This window comes from Watersipora subatra, chromosome 1, assembly GCF_963576615.1.
Source record: "Watersipora subatra chromosome 1, tzWatSuba1.1, whole genome shotgun sequence".
Taxonomy (NCBI): domain Eukaryota; kingdom Metazoa; phylum Bryozoa; class Gymnolaemata; order Cheilostomatida; family Watersiporidae; genus Watersipora; species Watersipora subatra.
The window spans coordinates 11,565,784-11,589,915 of record NC_088708.1 but is presented as its reverse complement, the minus strand read 5'-3'; the positions used below and the strand labels follow the sequence as shown (position 1 = coordinate 11,589,915).

The window sequence follows — 24,132 nt, the reverse complement described above, 5'->3', positions numbered from 1 at the left end:
GTAGGCACGATATCAGCTGATTCTCCCTTTTTAACAAATTTTGGATAGGAACGTGAGAGCATTTGCTATGATTGTATATTTAAAACAATTTTAACATTATCAAAATTTTTATTACGTTTTTTAGTAAAAGCAGTTGACGTTAGAGTCAATAAGTTTTATTTGCGTTTGATTCGCGTGTTGTGCTGACTCGGCTTGGTCGATGTGAAGCTTGGTTGAAGCGCATGAAGTTGACTTTTTATTGGTCTTTCAAATAGCTAATAATAAATTTTAGCATTCTGTTGTCATTTTGGAAACTGTTTGATATTTAAGTGACTTCGTCGTAACACCTGGATAACACTACCGCTTTCGAGTTTGCTTACACGTAGCACTAACTAGCCAGCTTTCTGGGGAAAAGAACGTTTGCATTTGAGGTTTTTTGGTTAATAACCTTTCAAAAAAAGTTTATATGTTTATATATGTATTAAATGTATAACTATTTTACATTATATACTAGAAATTCCACTGTCATACAGCCCACGACCAAAGAGATATTGGAAAAAAAGAAAGGGTACTGATGGTTGAGAAATGCAATATTAGCAGTCAAATGGCACTCCAGTGCAATAGGATAACTGCAATGGTAGCTGTAATGTACTGGGTGTGGGTGTTATTATATACAACAAATAGCAATAATGAAAGGAAAAGATTATATGTTCATAATGTATCTCTCCCCCTGCAATAGGAGAAATGCAATATTGGCCAATATTAGAAGTAAAATGCACTGATATTATTAGAATAACCAATATTATTAATATAGTAATAATATAAACCAATGCACAATTTTGTTTACATTTAAAAACGTCATAGCTAGCAATATCAAGAAGTTGTGATATTTATATAGATTTTTAGAAAATCGGTACTACCTACGTAGTCATTGTTCTGTAGTCATCCAAACTTATAATTAAATATTGTAATAATCTCATAAGAATCGTTAGAAAAAAATATCATCGTCATTTCCTTTACTTACACTGCGTTGGACATCAGTTAGCATACCAAAGTACTCAAAAGTTTCCAAAATGTCAGTTACTTTGAAATCGGCAAAAAGGAAATGATTTCTGTACTTCTACGTTAATTACAGAAACCTTCGGCAATTTGACAATGCTATAGACTGGTAAAATGTGCACGTTATTTTTTCGTGAAATGCGCACGATTTAATGGTTCTATTCTCTGTTGCTCGGCGTTTCGTTTGCCGGTCTTAATTTTTATTAAACCAAGCTTTTCAAGCGTTTTGTGACAATTTTCGGCCAAATTAATCTGTCTATTTGTGTATAATCCGATCAGATGGGTAAGTTTTAAGAGACTGTCGACAATTTACAAAGACTTGGTAATATATTTAAATCGGCTTATATGTGTTTTGTATCGTTATTATACTTTAACGACTCTACAAAACGATGATTAAATTTGTTGATGAGATTTCGAGACAAGGATTTGCGACGTTTTTGATGAATAATTTTCATAAGTTGTTTGCACATGCATTTATCATAAAAACTCTCAAACTTCGCTCCCGCTCGTTTGGTCGTGGGATAATATAAAACTGTCTTGATTTCATTTTATATATAATATATATATTAGTAGATAATTAGATAAAGTATTTATTTTGGTTATCTACTGGTAGTTTCGTGCTTGCGCAATCATCAGGCTCTCAATCTCAACTGAAACGTTTCAGTTGAGGTCTACAGCCTGATGACTGCGCAAGCATGAAACTGCCAGTAGCTAACCAAGTTAAGTGCTCTAATTCTCAACTAATTTATTACTTATAGCGCCAATTTATGTTGAGTGCTGTAGTTTTAGTTCTACTTGTGGTAAACTTCAATATGTATACACATGTATATATAACCGTAAAACCTCTAATTGAAAGCCACCTCTACTTGCACGCCACCTCGATTTGACTGCCACTTTGACTATTTTTTATCTTTATAAACCACTAGCTGTGCTACCCGGCATTGCCCGGGTAATAGAAAAGCCTTTTTGGACAGAAAATTGATTTGTATTTAACATATAACAACATTTGTCATTCTAACTTTCAAACTACATATCATGAGAAAAGTGTTTTGTCTTATAAACAATGAGAAGTAGTGAAAGCTGTTCGCTATTAGCCTGGCATATTGCCAATGGAAAATTCTAGTAAGCTAATTAATAATGCCGGTAGTCATGACGTTGTGTCACAGCTTTGTTGTTCAGCTACGCTATTCTAATAATAGCCATAGCTGGAAGGACAGACATACTTTCACATTTATATACATATACATAGATATATTATATCTATATATATTAGATAGATATTTATATGTATATACATAGATAATATCAAATGATCAGTAGCAAAATATCCACAAAATCGTATTAATAATGAATTTTTTACATTTATAACAATCAATTCTCTCGTTGTCCAACTTCAAAACTTTTTCGCTTTTTCTGTTAAAACTTTGAAAGCAACACCATTGAAATAATTAATAACTGTCTCATGCTACTTCTACTTTCTACTTCGAAGTAACTTACATATGTATAAAAAATGGTTTAAATTTACGATGGTAGATAAAGTTTGATAACAACACCATAGAAATAATTACTGTGTCAGACTAATAGTAGTTCTTTATTTAACGCGGTTTTAATACTTCGATGTACATATATAAGAAACTGTTTGCAAATTTTGGGCCAAAGGTTACGTTTAGCGAGCAAAACTTTTACATTTTGCATTTATGCTAAATTCAGCCGTAAAAGTTTTGCTCTGCCTAAAAATTGTTCGGACGCTAATATTGATTAGCTCAACAGTGCGAAAGAAGAGTTGAGGCCAGAGGATATTGCAGAAGGTATTGGACAACTAGAACATGTTCGTTCCATCGAAAGAAACAATCCGAATGCAGCTATTCACGCTAACGATGAAAATATTTTTGTTTTAAAAACGTTAATTTTTGTATATGCATTTAATATAAGTATAACTCGTTTATGTCACTTGTTCATGAGTATTTATTTTAGCATTTGGTAGATTATCATTATATGACTTATAAATTTGCAAATTTATAGTATACTAGCTGTCCTACCTGGAGTTACCCAGGTATTAAAAAGCTTATAAACAATGAGAGGTAATGAAAGTTGCCTGCCACTTGTTATTAGCTTGGCACATTGCCAATGGATAATTCGAGTAAGCTTAATATTAAGAGCTACCTACGTTACGCCATGACTTTGCATCGTGACCGAAAGTAGTCGCCCAGTTGTTCCCATATAACGACATATATCGCCTAACAAGTCTATTAAGCTCTGTGGCTTAGTTTTCATTCACCAGTCCAGGCACTGGACTGGTGAATGGGAGATTCCGAGATTAAATCTTCTGCTTTACAGATTCTTTATTCCAAGATTTCAATAGCTATAGCTGGACATATACAACGACGACAAACTTTGAGAAATATATATAGATTAATTGATAGCATCATTGCATTAATCTGATCATACAATCGATCCGGCGCTCTTAACTCTTCTATTGCATATGAAAACTAGTTTTGGTTGCAAACTGTAGCAAACATATCAATGCAATGAGCTTTTATGCCACATTGGTAAGTATATATATTAAATAGAAATGTCTTCAAATTTAGAATGAATTGAAAATTGAAAGTGCCAACAAATTGCAAAGAGGGACACAGGCTAAAATACCATTGCAGGTCAATTGCAAGCAATAGATATCAACTAGTGGAGATATTTCTCTGTTTCTCAATGCATATTTATTAAGATATCTTTGACAAGTTAGAGGTAAGCTAGCAGATTTATTGCATCCAAAAGGTTTAATATTGCTCCTCCGGAAAAAGAGAGCAAAGTATAGGTGATATTCGCTTCGCCCGTAAAAGAGCTCAATTTATTTTTCGTAAATCATTTGAAAATACACCGCCAGCCTCTATTTGAACGCCGCCTCCAATTGACCGCCACTGCAAAAATAGAGCGCCATGGCATTCATTTAGAGGTTTTACAGTATATATCATAAGCAACGCAACCAGCATTGACTGCTAGCTGTTCTTGCACTTTAAAATTAACTCATCAAACATTCAGATGCGGAAGAACCGAATGGTTTCTGTCAGTTGCTCTATCTATTAGTGTTATCATAATGCCGATGATAGAGTGGTTGAGATTATTGTACCTTGTATAACTTATAAAAAATGCTCTCTGAGCATTTTTTTGGAATCTCAATCTTTGGCTGACAAACTCTTAGTGGCATCAACTGTACCAGTAATTTTCCACAGCCGTCATCTGCATTACCGCTACCTCCGATTGTAGTGCTTTATAATTGCAGAGCTTACATGACCTTTCTATGTAACTGTATGTAACCCTCTCTAAAACTGACCTTTCTATGTAACTGTATGTAACCCTCTCTAAAACTGACCTTTCTATGTAACTGTATGTAACCCTCTCTAAAACTGACCTTTCTATGTAACTGTATGTAACCCTCTCTAAAACTGACCTTTCTATGTAACTGTATGTAACCCTCTCTAAAACTGACCTTTCTATGTAACTGTATGTAACCCTCTCTAAAACTGACCTTTCTATGTAACTGTATGTAACCCTCTCTAAAACTGACCTTTCTATGTAACTGTATGTAACCCTCTCTAAAACTGACCTTCTATGTAAAAGTTTTATGTTGATTAGGGTGGGTAAGGTAGCTAATTGATTCACACTTTACAAATGTTGTAAGGTAATGCTAGTTTTTCGTGCAGTACCTACAGACATGGTCTTTCCATTGGTGCTGGATGTTTAGATACATATTGTGCAAGGCAATATTTGTTTGATAGATTGGCAAAACTATGTTTATCCTGATGTATTGTAAATAAGGTTTTGGTTGTATAAAAACCTATTTACTCTTTGTTTCAGGAAAAGCAGTCAATATTCTAGCTTACAGGCTTATTGTTGTCTGCTGCAGATCGCAGAGGGCTTCAGCGTACAGTATATCCAGTTCACTCCACGTTTTGAGGGGGTGAAATGAGTAATGCAGATGCTAGTCATTTCTCACAATTGGAAAAATTGCGAGGATTCGATTTCTGGGACAGAAGCCTCCGAGCTGCCAGGTGACTGTCATCAATATAATCAAATAGTCAAAGCCTCAGCTGCCGTGTGTTTTCATGTTGTTCATCACACCATGTCGAGCATTTCAGAAGGCGTGGTGACTGTTTGCAGACATGTAGTGGCTCCTATGGTAGACCAGAGTGAGCTAGCTTGGCGGATGCTCTCTCGTCGTCATAACGCTCATCTCTGCTACACTCCCATGCTGCATTCTTCTGTATTCATTCGTGACCTATCATACAGAAAGGAGAGCCTGGCTACATGCGAAGGAGATCGTCCTCTCATCGTTCAGGTCAGAGGTTTTTTTTTCTAAATTACACAAATGTGCATCTTCATTGAGTATGTTTGACTAGGCCTCACCAATCTGCTGGATAGTAGCAAAACTGCTCCAACCTGTTGCCATTGCTGCAATAGGGCAGTGATGTGGCGATAGTTATTTATGCTACACCCATGTACTGTATCTGCAAACTAATTGGCGGAGCGTCAAGTTGCAATACTACTTGCTACTAACAACATAACTTGTCACTATTTGAGAAAGTTTCAGTTTTTGAGGAACAGTATATTGGAAGTCGTCCTTACTACGTTGTGTAAACAACTTTAAATTATTGGCTCAGATATGTCCAATCCAAAGCAAAAAATAGTAAGTTTCCTGTTGTTTGGATATATGTTTATTTCCCATGAGTTTAATTATTTTTACTCATTAGCTGAGCATGTTGTTATTCTGCACACCCATGTATAACCACTTGTTCTGTTTCCAATAAAAGTTTAACAAGATGACAGCTACTTGTCATCCAATATATTTGTATCGTAATCCCTGTAAAAGTCTTTCAAATGAACAAGTAAGACCTTCCATGTTTCAAGTGAGGCAAAAGTAAAAATTTTCTATTGCCTTTAGATGTTCAAAACAATTTTTCCATTTATTCATCAGCTTTAGTTGTTCTTATATTCACAAAGTTTGGTTAAAGCCGACTTTAGCAGATAAAGTCATTGCTAATGGCTGAGTTTCTGTATATTTATTCATAGCTTTGTATACAGATTCATGTAGATTTGTGTGATGATTTTGTGATAGATCTGTGTAGATTTGTGTAATTTTGCGTAGATTTGTGTGATTCATTTAGATTTTAGCGTATTGAACATTGATTATTACCAAGCATATATTTGACTTCAGTTCTGCGGGAACAATGCGAGTACATTGGTAGAGGCAGGCCTGAAATGTCAGCACATGTGTGATGCTATTGACATCAACCTAGGCTGTCCCCAGTCTATCGCCAAACGGGGTCATTACGGTGCTTTTCTCCAAGATGAATGGCAACTCCTTAAAGAAATTGGTACGTCAGCATTATTACTCATGTGATTGGCATTTTAGGTTCAACCAGCTTCAGGTCATACTCGGAGTATATACTGCGCATGATTTTCTTTGCATGACTCTTATATATCATTCTATGAACTTATTCAGTCTCAGAGTGCCATGCCAAGTGGAGTATACCAGTCACAGCTAAGATCCGAATATTCCCCAGTATTACCAAGACTGTCGAGTATGCGCTGATGTTAGAAGAAGCAGGTGCACAATTATTGACTGTACATGGCCGTACAAGGGAACAAAAGGGGCCTCTCACAGGCCTAGCTTCTTGGGCTCACATTCAGGCTGTCAGGTACAGTTGTAGCACCCTATCATGAATGCCTAATAATATCTCGGAAGGCTCCAATTGTCCGAGCACCAAAAAAGTAAGTTGGCAAGTAGTCATTTAAGGATGAATGGTGTTGCTTTGACATGCGTTTTCAGCGTTTATTCTGTTGGCCATTCAAACTCGCGTGTTGGGCTAACAGTGTTCAACTATCACCAACTGTATAACCGGTAATTCGCTGATGCGAGAGGTTAATAAAAAAACTAGAGTTATAAGTAATTGTCGCTTCATCAGGATAGCTGAGATCCACTACTAGCTGAGTCGCTTGTTATCCTAACTGAGCTAGCCTTTTTTTGCAGACTCTACCCAATATCCTTATATTATGACGAGTCTCCCTTCTGTTGATGGTTTTCTCATATCTGTAATTGTACAAATGGCCCTTCGAAGTTGAGCATAGTGTCACCAGTTGTAACTTGATATGAACTGTTTATGAACCTAGTACTGGAATAGTCTAGGACTGACCATTTGATTGTAAAATTGTTCATGAGTCCAATAAATGATAAGTCTCTAAATCTAGTACTCGAGGATATTCGCTACCTTTTACGTGTGGTTGCTAAGGCATTAGAGAGATAATCTTAAATGAAGTCAGTTAACAAACTATACTGTTATGTTACTAGTATACCCATATGTGAGAATGAATGTTATTTACCTTCTAAGTTCATGTGTTAAGTATTTGCAGTTAGAGAAGAGATTCATGAAAATTAATGTAAATATAGAATTCTACGATGTTCTAGATTTGCCTCAATGCATTACGTATGTGAATTTATCCAAAATATGCGGTGTTGTAGGGTTAGACTGTATCCTGTTTGGTCAAATCTGAGATAAATTAATTTGGTTCAGTGTTATCATTCAGATATAAGATATTGATTATGATAATTTTTATAATATATACTTATGTTTTTCTGTTAACCTTTAGTCCCTTTGTTGATATTTCATTATTATTGTACATTTTGTATTTGTAAATTGAGTTCCAGATGATAAATCCAATGATCCTAATTGAACATACTCATATGTGGCAGAACAGTTAGCCTGTGCTTCTGATGTTTGCAGTTTGAATGTTTCTAAATTTAAAAGCTAATGTACAATGTGCCATACCTGGTTGTAAGAGCCGGTTCACACTTTATCCGTTGTTTCTCTGTTTATTTCTCCACGTTTGATTTTGCAGGCAAGCTGTTAAAATACCTGTATTTGCGAATGGTAACATACAGTACCTAGATGATGTGAGGGAATGCATGAAGGCCACAGGAGTGGAAGGGGTCATGATTGCAGGTGATTGTCTCACGTTTTGCCACTGTCAGTCACATACATGTCCATCTTCAGAGCTAACCTGCTTATGCTTTCCAGTGTCAGAAGTATTGTCAGTTAGCATTTAAGGCCTGGCTCTCACCTTGAAAAACATTACGTGCATTATTTTTATCTTACATTAGAAGCTTCTGCAGCATAAGTAACAGGTATGCCCTGTAGGATACACTCTATATGATATGCTCTGTAGGGGTGTATGTTGCTTAATATAAAACTCATGCTGCAGGATAGTCTTACATTTCTTTGTGTCGTGGTGATAATCAAAGCGTGTACCTGTATCGCGTACCTGTATCATGTACCTGTATCGTGTACTTGTATCGTGTACCCTTATCGAGTACCCGTATCGTGTACCCGTATCGTGTACCCGTATCATGTACCTGTATTATGTATCCGTATCATGTACCCGTATCGTGTACCCGTATCGTGTACCCGTATCGTGTACCCGTATCCTGTACCCGTATCCTGTACCCGTATGCTGTACCCGTATCGTGTACCCGTATCGTGTACCCGTATCGTGTACCCGTATCGTGTACCCGTATCGTGTACCCGTAGCGTGTACCCGTAGCGTGTACCCGTATTGTGTACCCGTATCCTGTACCCGTATCCTGTACCCGTATCCTGTAACCGTTTCGTGTACCCGTATCCTGTACCCGTATCATGTACCCGTATCCTGTACTCGTATCGTGTACCCGTATCGTGTACCTGTTTGCAGAAGGAAGTCTGCACAATCCAGCTCTCTTCGATGGAGTAAACCCTTTTGTATGGGACATAATTGAGGAGTATTTGGAGTTGGCTACACAATATCCCTGTAATCTAACCTTTGTTAGAGGTCATGTCTTCAAGATGTGCATACACGCGTGAGTAGCTGCTGCAGCTCTGAATTGAATTCAACTGCTCCGTCTCATTTGAGCCTGTAGATAGCATTAGTCTGGAACACTTTCTACTCATCATTTGGTTTGAGTAGTAACTCTTCATTTTAGGAGAGGCCTATGAGGAATGGTAGAAAGGCATGCAAAGGAATAAACCGATTGCTTTCATTCATGTGATGAATTCTCAGAGTAGAGTGCATTCTACCTGTATTGCACATTTCATCAAACATTCTCCTAATTTTTACAACCATAGCATGTGCTTTAGCAACCATTGTGTCTTTCTTGACGCATAGAAATATGTCTTCGCGTCTGAATGTCATGTGACTTGGGTTCACAGGTTTGATCAGTACAACAGTTGGAGGATGAAGCTCGGAGAATGCAAGTCTTTGGAAGCTGTGAAATCAGTAGTAAATGATTTTATGGGGGTGCTCAAGGCTGATGAGCAGAGATACAGGGATAACCCTGAGTTGTTTGACTTTGGCAGCCTCAAATATCCATACTGGATGTGCCAGCCCTACGTGCGGCCTGAGTGAGTGTTCTATGGCTCTGTGTACTGCTCATGGTAAATTTGGAATGTCCGATCCTTATTTCAAAAATGTGTAACAATATTTCACAACATCCCTTGGCACTGGATGATCTGAGCGAGCAATCTCTCACAAAAAGCTAAAAAATATTTTTAATTGTCACTGTTAACTATTTAGCAATATTCAATTTCACGCATTTGTTGGTTTGTTCATCGTAAGGGCTGGCGAACGTTAACTTGTTCAAACATTGTATCCGGCATGTTGGTAGCGCCATCATTTGAGAACGTGAGACTTGCAAAATTTTGAATAATTTCTCTATTTGAACTCACGTGTCACGGCGAATACTTATGATGATTCAAGCAGCTCAGCAGTTATGACTGTCTAATATGAAAGAGAAGTAGAAAATTGCAAATTTTTGATGATATCCAGTTGTTAAATGAAAATTAAAATATAACACAGTTCGTTTTAAATGCTTTTTGTTTTATACACTTGAACCTCCACTTATGATCATCTCAGTTTACGAATTTCTTGATATACATGTATGACATCAAATTTGAGCAACAAATAACTCCAGAATTTGTTGAAACATTACAATTTTGTAACTTTAAGTATAATGATAGAAGAAAATAACAATAAAGTTTAAAAATAGTATGGATTATATAAAATTCAAGCTTATACATTTTGCTTTCTACACAGCTTTATAAAAAATATGTTTGTATGCTATATATATTTACTAGAAATATCGTTGACTTTCAGGCTGTTGACCGAATCGAGCGAAATACAAAACATTCATCTAGGAATATTTGCTTCGACGTTTATATTTTGGCAGCCAAAGCAAATATTAATAACTTCCCATGCGGAGGTTTGACTGTATTGATGTACGGCAATAAGTGTTGTTGGAAGTCAATCCTGTCCTGATACATGTCTACATCCAAACCAAGAATATGTTCGGGAACATGTATTTTGACGAAAACTTGATATCACAACTTTAAGACGTTTTATACGATTGAAATGGTTTGTTTTCTTTGCAGTCATCATTTCGTGATGACAGTTCTTGTCCGGACCAATTTTATGGTCCAGTTAGTGATAAGGGAAATGGGTTCTTGTCAGGAGATGTAAAACTATACAATGGTCCATACTATACATTGTATATTACTATACGTTGTCCTCTTTGCTGGTTTTACATGTGCGTGTAGTCTAGAGGTGGAACGAGACAGGTTTTTTAAGTTCGAGACGAGACTCGAGACACTGTCTTGTAAAAATTCGAGACACGAGACAGTAAAATAACGAGCATTTGGTGATGATTTCACTACACAAGTACTAGCTACTTGGTATATATAAAATTAATAAAACTATTTTTAAATTGAATTTTCACCTGGTGTAAACGATTTAAATACAACATTTTAATAGTGATATGCATGTAGTTTTTGTAAACAAAAGTGACACAAACAGCTCTAAAACACCAAAGTTATATATTCTAAGAATTTTGAGCTTGATTGATCATAATTATTATAAACATATTGCTTTGTACATGTATATTTTTACCATCTATTGAATAGTTCTTACTTTTTGATGTAATGAAACTGATAGCCATCGCTCTACAAAGAAATACCGCAACTAAAAGAACACACGATAACACTTTCATTCTTATCGTTTCATTAATGTCAAGTGTTGTTTGTGTATTAACTGAAGTATGTGAATTATATTTAAATTGTACTCATGAAATTATATTAGTTACTGTATACATGCACATGTATATTCTTATATTGAGCTAACAAAACGTTATTGTTAACCGAACACGGACTATGGTCGACACGGCCTTTCGTTCGTTTCTCCGTGTCCGGGCAAGTTTTACCCGCGATTGGTAACCCGCGATTGGTAGTATATACGTAAAAGAGGCCCGAATTTTATGAAAGACAGTTGGTGTTTAGACACGATACGATAAAATACAGACATTTTACCCGCAAGTCTTATTTATTAAATTGGATTATCCGAAGAGTAATTAGATACGACCCGGTATCTGTTTTAAGGACACAGAACCGAACTGAAATATAACAGGGCCGTTGTCCGGACTACATGATTAGACTCAGTGGCCAACATAATCAATAGCAACAGGTAGTAACGGACCGGGTATAACTTTAAAGGCAGTTGCCCGCAATCCATTACAATATATGGAGTTGTTGTTACCGCAAGAAGCCATGTTTTAACAGCCGTGCGCAGGCGCTTTAGTTCTATTTCCTGTCTCGAGTTTGGCAATAGTTAAGTCGAGACAAGACCGATACGAGACGAGACAGGTCGATACTCGAGACGTCTCGTGTCTCGTTCCACCTCTAGTGTAGTCCATATAAGATATTCTTATGTTGTTTGCCATTTTGATATTGGTTTCAGCATCAGATGATGTTTGAATCCCGTGTCAATGTTGGCGAAGCCTAGTCATTTCGTAAGCAATGATTTTTGTGATGTCTTATTATGGATGCTCGATAATTACCTGTTGGCTTTGATCTGTACCATATTCTTGTGTTACTAGTTACTACTACACTTGCCAGTCTCGTGCGCTGTAAAAAATCGTCATGAGTAATCAGTGTATGGAGAATTATCCTGTGAAGCGGTAAGGGGATTGTAATGTGGTGTGTAATCTAGTGGTGTAATGGTAGCAGACGTGCTTATTAACCTGATGCCCTGGGTTTGATTCCTAGCGGAGCAACTTTTTTCCTAGCGTTCTTAGCATGGCTACGGACGAACACTGCTATTATTGTAGTAAAGATTGTTCATTGATTCCAAATTTCATTAGGCTAAAGATTCAAATTTATTTATGAAATAGTCTAACTGAATGCTTGCAATGATCGATGATCTAGGAAATTAGAAGCCCTGAGGTTTCTTGAAAGTATTGCTGCCTGCTGTTTATCAAAATCCTCGAATAGTTGTATCTTTATGTGGGAGTCTGTTGCAACTTTGATAAATTCACTTTCTGCACTTGAGTTTCTCAGTACACTTGGTATCTTTTTTAATGGTCTTACCTTTTGCAATGTCTCGTTTAACTAAGTTGTTACAAATTGATATTAAAAATGTTAACACTTGTGTTATACTTAGATTTGTTAATATATTAGCATTAATCAGTTAAAGCTTCCAACATTTCTATAACAGATTTGTTAAGATGCTAACATTTGTTGCTTGTTGATTAGCCCGAATGCAAAAACTGAGGAACCTAGTGACGCAAAACGACAAAAAATTCTCTCCGATGCACAGCTGAAGAATGGCTTACCCGAGGCTCTTCAGCGACTCTCCAAAAAGAAGTTGAAAAAGGCCCTCCAGAAGCCACATAAGTCTATGAGCAATATAGAAACACCAGGCCGGGGCAAGTTTGAGATGTGTGTGGAATGTAAATCTAATGCAAGGGTGAGCTAACTTTTGACTGTTACGTATGTTATTGTTACGATGTATCTGACTCGTTTCTCACCTTGAACATTTTATAACTCTCTTTGGAGTTATAAAATGGACAATACGCTTTTGATTTTAAAAGACGTTTTTAACATTCTAAAGTTGAAACCCGCCATAACAATGGCTGCTATTATGTCATACGAAGTTCCTGGAGAATATTCTCATCATTCAGAAGGTTTTTAAGGTCTTCAGATTGTAAATCACACTATGAATGAATCTGAAAACAATGAATCGGATTTAGACCTTGATGACATTGAATCAGAATGTAGTTCTGATGATTGTGACGATCGATCTTCTCAGGTACATCGTCACTAAAATCACGACAACCACTACAGCAATAATGAAAAAAAACTAATTGTTATTAATGTAGATGTGTCATTATTAGTACCATTTTGTGTACAATTTTCTACTGATGCATTTAATTATGGGTTTGTAAAGATCAAAAAATGTCAAAATGGCAGGCGACTAGAGGTGGCGTCCAATTAAAGGGTGTCATTGTATTTTTTAACTCTTCTTTTATAAAGAAGTTCAAGTAAAGGTGGTGTGCAAATAGAGGTTTTGCGGTACTTTCTGTTGTTTTTATTACGAGGTCTTACAATTGTTATAACAGTAGAATCTTTTAGAATTACATATTTTTGTGCAAGCATGCAGTACATTACATACGTAATATATATGTATTATTATTCATTATAATATATATTATAATCTATGCATATTATAATCCCACGACCAAACACGAGCGGAGCGATTGTTCGGGAGATTTGTGATAAATGCATATGTGCACACGACTCATGAAAATTATTCATCAACGGCCATCACAAACCCTTGTACCGAAATCTCATCAACAAATTTAACCATTTGATACACAACACATATAAACCTATTTAAATATGTTACCAAGTCTTTGAAAAGTGTAGACAATATCCTAAACCTTACCCATCTTATCGCATTATACATAAATAGACAGATTAATTCTGCCAAAAATCGCCGCAAAACACTTGAAAAGCTTGTTTTAATCATAATCAAGACCGGCCTACGATACGAAAAAAGCCGTGCGACAGATAGTAGAACTATTTAGCAGTGCGCATTTCACAAGAAAAACATGCTCATTTCACCAGTCTATGGCAATGTTTAATTGCTAAGGCTTCTAATATTTTTCCGTTTTTACTATCTTGCGAAAATAATTAATTATAAGAATAATTATTCAATTTTATAAAATTATTGTTAAATTTAATGATAAGAATAGAATAATTATTCGAATTTATCCGAAGGTTTCTGTAATAAACGTAGACCGTTTGAGGCTTAGACCGATTTACAGGTACGAAATTGTGGTACACAGTTTATCAGCCGATGTTTTTTTTTGTCCAGTCACTAAAGGTTTCATTAAATTATTTAAAACGTTAGCCGAAATTCTTTACATCTTATGTACAAGCTAGGGTCGAACGACAATGCCCCTTTATGACAAGAACATTTTTTTATTTTGCTCCAGTTTGCAGAAAACGTCCAGACGCATGAACGCTCATACTTGCTTTCTGTTAAAGATCGCTATCAAAACCATTCTACATTCAACACAACCAACTTTCAAACTGTGTATAGTACACAGCAGCTTGCCATTCTACTTCTAATATTGCATTTCAGAGTTATAATAAACATATTTCCTTATTGTTGTTGTTAAATTACATACATTATAGTAGGTTAGGCCTACAGCTTTAATTATCTTATCTAACTTATCTATATTTGTTGAAATTGTTAGTTGCACCTTTTTGGAGTCGTGCTCCCTCAAATTTATTTTATGTCATCTCGAACAACTCTCATTTACACTATACTCTGCCAATTCCTACTGACTACTTTTTCAACAACCAGCACTACCATTTCTTTTTTCCATTATCACTTATTCCATTATCAGGTCGTGGGCTGTATGACAGGGGAATTTCTAGTATATATTATGATATTACTAAATATAATACTTATATAATATATAGTGTATGTAATAATCTTACCAAATAAAATATATATTATATTTAGTATATACATGTGTATACCAAATATAAATATGGCACAAATACGATCATGCTGACATGCTCGTCATAATTGATTATAAATAATTTAAGGTAATAGAATTAAATACAGTATTCTCTGGCTTCACATGTTACTTTATTCTCTGAATAGTTGGTCCAAATTTTTTTGACGCTATCACAAAGTTGAAATGAGCTTAAAAGATGCCTGCATTGGATAGTAAATAAATCATCTGCCAGGAGATGCAGACTCCTAACTTACTGTGTTCAGAAATGACCTTAACCCTGAAACTAATGAAATATAAAGAAACAATGTATTTCTAAGAATTTAAGTCACTTGCATCTTGATGCACAAAGGTCTTGTCGAGTATGTATAGCATTTTCAAGATGTCAAGATATCTGAATTACACCAATAAAAAAAAATTGCAGTTTTTTAGTATGCAACAACATAATACATGTATGCAGCTAGTCATAATTACTTTTTACCATATTGTTCCCTAAGTGTAACTTTCAAGCATCCTCTTAAGGTTGAAGGGCTCTACTCGTGTCCATCCTTCTCATTCCACTCATTTCAATCTTATGCCATGCCTCTTCTTTTGCAGGGCCTCAAGTGTGAGAGGGAGTGTTGCAAAGTTTGCTGCAAACGACTTGCTGTGGAGTTGTCCTCAAACTGCTCAGGTAAATTTTAGCTTTTACTGTTCTATCTTGTAGCATAACCGTTTTCTTTTTGGCACTAGCCATGGATTTCCGAGCCAAAGGTTGTGTGACTTTCATTACAGAAGGCTGGAATTGGATTATATCGATTTTTACACTACTGTGTAAATTAGAATGATAATTGGACTGTGCTTGAAAACTTGATTAAAAACTTGTGATAATCATGCAAAGCAGTTCATCCCCATCTAGAGTAGTTTCATGAAGAGCGTTATTGCTTTTGCTAATGGCAATTGAGGGCTATAGAATAGTTGATCAGAGTCATTAGATGTAAAAGCTGTATTCTGTTCCAACTAGTACAGAATCTCATTGAATCTCGCTTTACATATTCCTAAATGTGTATGTTTACATCCATCAAAAATTAACACTTGATATATGTACAACTTTTTACAAAAGGTACATACACCAAGTTTTAGTATAGCTCTGCTTCGTGTACAGAGCACCTTTTAGCAAGAAAGACAATACTTCTTTGTCTATCAAAAACCATATATACGTACAGTCAAACATGTATAACTCGCCCACGGATAGCTCGAACACATGGTTAATTCAAACGGTTTCTTTGGTCCGTTCCCACGTAATGATAAATTGCTATAGATAACTCGAACTCAACACTGTTAACTCGAACTGTTTTTTTCCCAACGGCTACCGAAACGGTTGTTATCGCTTTAGAAAATCACTTTATTCCAAGCCGTAGAGGTAAACCTCAACTTTTCGTAATTCATAAGCGTCGTTATTACCACCATCGGCAAAATATTTTTGTCAACGACTTTTCTAAAGGTTTGGTGAAATTTGATTTATACCAAACATCCGCTTAGCGATTGCCCTTCGGAAGCAAAGTAAAGTGAGGTAATATTTGCATAAACTTCAAGAAAAATCGGCAAAATTGATCGTGGGTAAAACGCTCAAAAGAAAAAGATGTCTTTTCTTTTGAGCATTTCAACAACGATCAAGTTTTGCCAATATCAATCTAAAAAACGTCCTGGCAATAAACATCACCTCAAACAACAAACCAGTCTCAAGTGATAGAAAAATCTCTATACTTTTTGATAAAAACGTTTTAAACTTTACATTAGAAGCATTTAATTTGAAACAAGCCATTTGTGCTTTTGATTTATATTATAGTTTGTATATGTACATGTATCTACTAATAAATAAGTAAATACATGGACTTATGACAGTGCTCTGATAACTTGAACGCTCTGATAATTCGAACACTTTCGCTCGGTCCCGTGAAGTTCGAGTTATCCATGTTTGACTGTATATACAGTGAAACATGGATAACTCGCCCTCAGATATAGCGAACACATGGTTAACTCGAATGGATTTGCTTAGTCCGTTCCCACGCAATGATAAATGGTTTTATATAACTCGACCTGGGCACCGTTAACTCAAACAGTTTTTTGCCGAATTCACAAACGGTTTCCGTTCAATTTATTTTGAAGGAGTTTCCACTAGTCACGGAGCTGAGACTACTCTGCTTTCTTAACGAAAGCGCTTTTAGTACGCGTGTAGTGTACGTATAATTTCCCCCGTACCGTATAATGGAACCGAAAAAGAAATCGTATAAAAATGATTGATAGGGTCGCTAAGACGTTCGCTTAGTTACGGCCAAGCTATAAACGTTGGAAGGTATTAGCGATAAAAATTTAATAAAGATAGACACAACATGCAAAAAAACATATTGTAACAGTGATTATATGCGGATACATAAAGATAAAATGTCACAAATAGGCTCGTGGCTTGGCGTCCACTACAACAGACATCTGCTTTACGATGGCATCACGCAAGCAAAGAAAAGCGTGGAAACCTTCTGACAAACTTAAAGTACTCAAGGAAATCGAAGCAGGAAAAAAGCTATCAGCATTATCAAAAAGAGAAAATCTTCCAAAAAGTACAGTGTCAACATGGATTAAACAAAAAGAAAGAATAAGATCGTTATGTGACCAAAATTCATCAAGGCTAAGAGATCGTTCAACGTCGCACGATGATTTGGATGGTGTATTATTGACTTGGTTTAGACAAGTGCGTAGTGAAGTCGTACCTATCGATGGGCCAATTTTGTTAGAAAAGGCTAACAAGTTTTTAAGGACTATAATAACTGTTGAAAATCTATTTCTACAATAAGTCACACTGTTGATCTTTGTCAAAAAATACCTTGTCACAGACTACACTCGATAAGTTTTTTAAATGAAACAACTGATCAGATGTAAAGCATGCTTTTTTGCATTGGTCATAAATGTTTACTTATGTCCAGTTTTAAAAATTATCAGAAAGAATAGATATTTTTCTATTGGGCTGAGATTTGTTTGCAGTTTTAGGTGATGTGACTGACAAGACGTTTTAAGATTAAAATTGGCAAAATTGATCTCGAGTAAAACACTCAGAAGAAAAAATGTCTTCTGAGCGTTTTAACCGCGATTAGGTTTTGCCAATTTTAACCTGAAAAAGTTCTGGCAGTCACATCACCCAAAACAGCACACAAATCTCAAGTGTATAAAAATATCTATACTTTCTGATAAATACTTTAAAACTCTACATCAGATGCCCTTTAACTTACAACAAACAACCTATACTTTAGTTTTATATATACATGTAGTTTGTATATGTATCTACTGATAAATACATTCACTTGTGACTGTGCTCTGATAACTTGAACGCTCTGATAACTCAAACACTTTCGCTCGGTCCCGTGAAGTTTGAGTTATCCATGTTTCACTGTATATGTAAATTCACATCATAAGTAAACGCTATCAGGTTACAAAGTTCCTGTAGCATTTTCTTTTTTTAAATTTGGGTGGAATGTTTTTAGATTTGGTCAATTAATAGACAGTTAGGTTTTATGGCTCATTTGATTATCATAGATCTTGAAGAGTCCTTCAGTTTGGTGCAATTGAAAGGTGGTTAATTCCAGTAATCTCCATCTACGTCCACTTTAACAAATATTCCTAATTAACTATTTTCACTTAGATATGCAAAGAAACACTTTTCCTTAAAAGTTGACTTGCAACAAAATTCGCATTACAGTTATTTGGTAATAAAAGGTTCACCATGTTTTACTCTGTTGTGTTGTAGGTGCAAAATATGTGGAAATGTGATTACAAGCTCTTAAAAGCTCAAAAACGAAGTGTTAATCGCAACCATCACAAAAACGCCATAGTTTACAATCTCTTTATTTCGATGATATACTCAACCATTGTGGTTATTGTTTTGACACGTGATTGTTATCACATGAAATAAAAGGCTCAACATAAAATGCCTCGGTAGCACTAGTTTATGACAAACACTTCGGGTTCTACCAGAAAGCCCATATCAAATATAGATGCTCGCTACATTACAGTTTTGTTTCTGCTTGGTCTAATCATCTAGTCGTAATTGATCTTGTGACCCATACTTCCTGCCAACTGGCGCGAACAATTTCTGCAGCATTTTTTGACTATAACAGGTGGCCAACAGGCTCCTCATGTTTATCAGAGGATTATAAGCACTTCTTTGAGCTATGGTTAAAAGATTGAACGAATTTTTATGGTAGGTTTTGAGCTATCAGTACTCAAAGTGACAGCATTACAATAATGTTGAAATAGTCGCGTAAGGACAATAGACAGGGTTTTATTGAATGCTTGACGTATACTATATTTGTAAAAATATTTCGGCGAATGAGGCTGCATGAAAGTGTAAACAGAAGCCATCGTGTTCAACTACTTCCCATTTGAGCCGTTTTGGAAAGGGATTCCAATCTACGGCGTTTTCATGATGGCTGCGATTAACTGTTCGTTTTTTAGCTTTTAAGAGCTTTTAATCACATTTCCACATATTTTGCACCTACAACACAGCAGAGTAAGACACGGTGAACCCTTTGATACCAACTACAGTAATACTTCAACTTACGAGTGCTCCAACGTACGATAAATTCGAGATACGAGCCAGCTTTTAAGCAAGTTTTAGCACTAGCATATGAGCCATGTTTGAGATACGAGCACGTGAGTCAGTTGCCAAGTATGCCGGAGGTGTTTTATGAGAACAGCATCACTCTGTATTTTTCAACTGCTCAGGCTATACTTTAGTACCGTGTTTTTTGTGCGCGACTTTCAGTGCAGAATTATGTGAATTAAAAGTACTGTGCGTAGACCGAAAGTTTGCCAGGAAAATGAAAGATGAAATGCAAAGAAAAAGCAAATGATAACAATTATTGAACGAAAAATTATTGAAAAATGGGCTGAGTGTGTATGCGTGATTGAGCTAGCTCAGCAATATAACAGAAATACATTCGCAATTATCAAACAGAAGGATTATATTCTGGGCATTTATTTAGTTCGCAAAAGGACTAACCATAGTTTCTAAACGGCGCAGCGACCTTCACGACCGCTGATGGGAGAGACTGCTCAGGCATTGGATAAAAGATCAACAATTGGCCGGTGACGGCGTAACTGAACGATGCTATGTGAAAAGGCCGGTGCTATCTATCAAAACTATAAACATTCGGACAAGTTGGCTAGTGGTCGTACATTAACCGTTTGTGACGACACCTGTGTTCGTCCTAATTGCAACATGTTGAAAGGGTGACAAAGGCAAACGTCCTTAGATAGGTTTATCTTAAAACGGCCAGCTAGTCGTGAAAGCGAAACAAAGGAAAAATTAGCTAACCGGCGAGAAACTTCAAACTACCGTATGAACGCCGAAGAAATTTTAATTACGTCAAGTTAAAAATGAAAGTTTGCTTTTAGGTTTGCTTCTCTAAGTTTGTCTTTTAAGACTTTGATAAAATCCAAATTTATCAAAGTCAACTGTTGTAATGAAGGATAACTCTCTATAACTCCCTAGGATATCTCCCTCTCTGGCAAATGCTAGCGTTAGCTGCTATTGTATGTATTTAATTTTACATTTTAATTAATCACATTTCCTTGCATTATATTTTATTTGTTGCTTTTTAAAAGCTTATGGTAAGTTAGGACAATAACCAACATGTTCTTTCTGTTACAATATCTTGTTTTGAGTGTTTTATTTGCATTTTTTAGAGTATGGAAACCAATCAATATATATTTAATTGTTCTATATATAAATTAATTGCACCAACATGCGAGTAAATTGACATACGAGCTCAGTCTCGGAACGCATTAAGCTCGTAAGTCGAAGTATGACTGTAACTGTAATGAGAATTTTGTTGCAAGTCAAACTTTGAAGTAAATGTAATAGAAGTTAAATGAATAATTGAATAAGTAAGATGATAGGTAACTTCAACCCAGAAGTGTTAGCAACAATGTTCCTGGCACGCAGACACAGTATGTTAGTAGTGATATTAATCACTTGAGTCTACAGAGAGCACTAAATAAACTTTTCATATCTTTCCCTACACCAAGATTCTCTGTTGTAAAGTGATATCGTGGTGTTTTGTTTTTGTAACACCTCAACCTAAATCTGCCTGTTATACTGCTCAGACAGACACTACTGTTTTTGTAATAACTCAGCCTAAATCTGCCTATTGTACTGCTCAGACAGACACTACTGTTTTGTAACATCTCAACCTAAATCTGCCTGTTGTACCGCTAAGAAAGGCACTACTGTTTTTGTAACACCTCAACCTAAATTTGCCTGTTGTGCTCCTCAGACAGACACTACTGTTTTGTAACACCTCAACCTAAATCTGCCTGTTGTGCTCCTCAGACAGACACTACTGTTTTGTAACATCTCAACCTAAATCTGCCTGTTGTGCTCCTCAGACAGACACTACTGTTTTGTAACACCTCAACCTAAATCTGCCTGTTGTGCTCCTCAGACAGACACTACTGTTTTGTAACACCTCAACCTAAATCTGCCTGTTATACTCCTCAGAAAGGCACTACTGTTTTGGTAACACCTCAACCTAAATCTGCCTGTTATACTCCTCAGACAGACACTACTGTTTTTGTAACACCTCAACCTAAATCTTTCTGTTGTACTCCTCAGACAGACACTACTGTTTTGTAACACCTCAACCTAAATCTGCCTGTTGTACTGCTCAGAAAGGCACTACTGTTTTGTAACACCTCAACCTAAATCTGCCTGCTGTACTGCTCAGGAAGACACTAATGTTTTTGTAACACCTCAACCTAAATCTGCCTGTTATACTCCTCAGACAGACACTACTGTTTTTGTAACACCTAAACCTAAATCTGCCTGTTGTGCTCCTCAGACAGACACTACTGTTTTTGTAACACCTCAACCTAAATCTGCCTGTTGTGCTCCTCAGACAGACACTACTGTTTTGTAACACCTCAACCTAAATCTGCCTGTTGTGCTCCTCAGACAGACACTACTGTTTTGTAACATCTCAACCTAAATCTGCCTGTTGTACCGCTAAGAAAGGCACTACTGTTTTGGTAACACCTCAACCTAAATCTGCCTGTTGTACTCCTCAGAAAGGCACTACTGCTTTGGTAACACCTCAACCTAAATCTGCCTGTTATACTCCTCAGACAGACACTACTGTTTTTGTAACACCTCAACCTAAATCTTTCTGTTGTACTCCTCAGAAAGGCACTACTGTTTTTGTAACATCTCAACCTAAATCTGCCTGCTGTACTGCTCAGGAAGACACTACTGTTTTTGTAACACTTCAACCTAAATCTGCCTGTTATACTGCTCAGACATATTGTTTTTGCCTGTTATTAATCACCAAGTCACATGTTTAAAAAACAACCGCATATACGTATATATTTATACATTGTATTTTAAATATATATATGCTAATATCTAATGTTTATTTTCTTTCGTTCTTCAGCCCACAATTTTTACTACAACAAATCTACTGTCAGGAGGAAACTAGAGAAGGTGGAGAGAGATGATAACAGTGTTGTTGGCGCAATGGCTTCTTCTACTTAACCTATCTACTTCAATCTCTCTGTTAAGTTTGCTGAAGATCTTTATTTTTTTACACGTTTTGGTTTGGAATGTCGGGCGTTATGATTAGTAACAGCTCAGCAGATGATGAGAGTCCCATCCATCAGGATTATAGCCTCTAGTAATTATCGCGCTTGTCTCTGTAGGCCAGCGATTCAGTCCAAGTCAATCGGGTCGCTCGAATTCTCCCACTGGGTTGATGTTTATGACCGATCGGTGTGGATTGAAGGCATTATTGCGCTGTATCATTATGCCTGGGATAATGTTCCAGAAAAATCTATTTTTTCTTATGAACAAGGAATGACTCATGCAGTGTTTATATTGCTCTGTTATTAAACTCTTTTATGAATTGAGATAAAGTTCACTATTTTATGTCTGAGGTCAGGATGGTATAATCGAGTATTGAGGGACAACCCCTTGTGTTACTGGCATTTTATTGGCAAATTTAAAGTTTTGACTTTATGAAATGTTTGAAATGTATGCCTTGTTTTGCTGATCATGCATGAAGAATATCTGTTATCACATGTATCACTCCTAGTCTTCAACTGTTTTCACGTGCGGTCTAAGTAACGTTTCCTGATCTGACCTCTCTTTTAAATTTTTGTGTGAACAAAAAAGCAGTTTTTCTAATACAATATCACTTTGAGGAAAGAAACTATTGTGCATTCCAAATACATCACACAAGGCAATAAAGAGCTTTCAAGATCTCTAGCTGTATGAAAATTGTGTAAGTTTGTGAAGTTAGGCTTTGCTAGTAACTACTAGTAAAATGTTATTGCTAGTCTATGCATTTGGTCCATATGTACATTTATCATCCTAATGGGATGTTATGATGCTCAAACAAGCTTTGGTGAATCAACAGGCTACCCGCCGTATCTCTCTGAGCAGTCTGTCGTCTCTCCTCGTAATACCAGTGTGGGCTGTGTATAATGCTCCGTGGTTATTTACGGTTAGCGGTTGAAAAATCTTTGCTTGTCGACATACTGAGACAATCACTGCACAAGAGCTCTGTTACCAAAGTTACCAAACCCCTTGACACATGCTCCTCGAATGTATCTTGGATACTTACGTTTGGGAACATTAATATTGAAAATGACTGCCTGGCTTTTCTCTCCTTCAGTGCACCATCGATGGCGCAGTCAGGGCTGCTGGTCATGGAGCACTAGCCGTATTTCTTCAAAGTTGGGAAATAGGGAAAATATTCCCTTTAATGAAGTTTTGTCTCCTTGACTAGTCAGAACATCATGATAAAAACATCTTTGGCTACATATATCAACATTAGCATTCCATCTTTAGATATAATCTTCAGTTAGCATGTCTACATTTGAATAGTTCCACTACGCCCAAGACAACGTAGTTTTGAAGAACTCCAGCTGTCCATTTTGCCTCAGTAATGCAAGTATTGCTGTAGTGTTGTATTGTAGTGCTGTATTGTTGTAGTGTTGTATTGTAGTGCTGTATTGTAGTGCTGTAGTGTTGTATCGTAGTGCTACAATATCTCCCTATCAGTACTTCATATTCGTCCCAATTGTGCTAAACTTTAAAGGACAAGATGATAAAATAGTGAACGTTTTAATGGACAAAGCATAGCAGCAATGCAGTTGATTGTCTTCTCATGTCTGATAGTTTTACACGC

At 36.3% G+C, this 24,132-nt stretch overlaps 1 protein-coding gene across 1 annotated transcript; it reads left to right on the top strand.

The window, feature by feature from the left end:
* LOC137400506 (tRNA-dihydrouridine(16/17) synthase [NAD(P)(+)]-like) lies at positions 1-23,173 on the top strand. The gene is made up of 11 exons (XM_068086834.1): positions 1-52; positions 4,940-5,084; positions 5,194-5,371; positions 6,248-6,407; positions 6,536-6,731; positions 7,930-8,033; positions 8,779-8,923; positions 9,273-9,464; positions 12,642-12,855; positions 15,515-15,590; positions 22,378-23,173. The coding sequence occupies exons 2-11, from the start codon at positions 4,999-5,001 to the stop codon at positions 22,476-22,478; spliced, it is 1,452 nt and encodes a 483-aa protein (XP_067942935.1). The 5' UTR covers positions 1-52; positions 4,940-4,998; the 3' UTR covers positions 22,479-23,173.
* The last annotated feature ends 959 nt before the right edge of the window (positions 23,174-24,132 follow it).

Coding starts and splice junctions, on each gene's coding strand:
- LOC137400506 (XM_068086834.1), top strand. CDS start 4,999: ATGAGTAATGCAGATGCTAGTCATTTCTCACAATTGGAAAAATTGCGA. Junction 8,034..8,778: donor GGAAGGGGTCATGATTGCAG/GTGATTGTCTCA, acceptor ACCTGTTTGCAG/AAGGAAGTCTGCACAATCCA. Junction 9,465..12,641: donor CAGCCCTACGTGCGGCCTGA/GTGAGTGTTCTA, acceptor CTTGTTGATTAG/CCCGAATGCAAAAACTGAGG.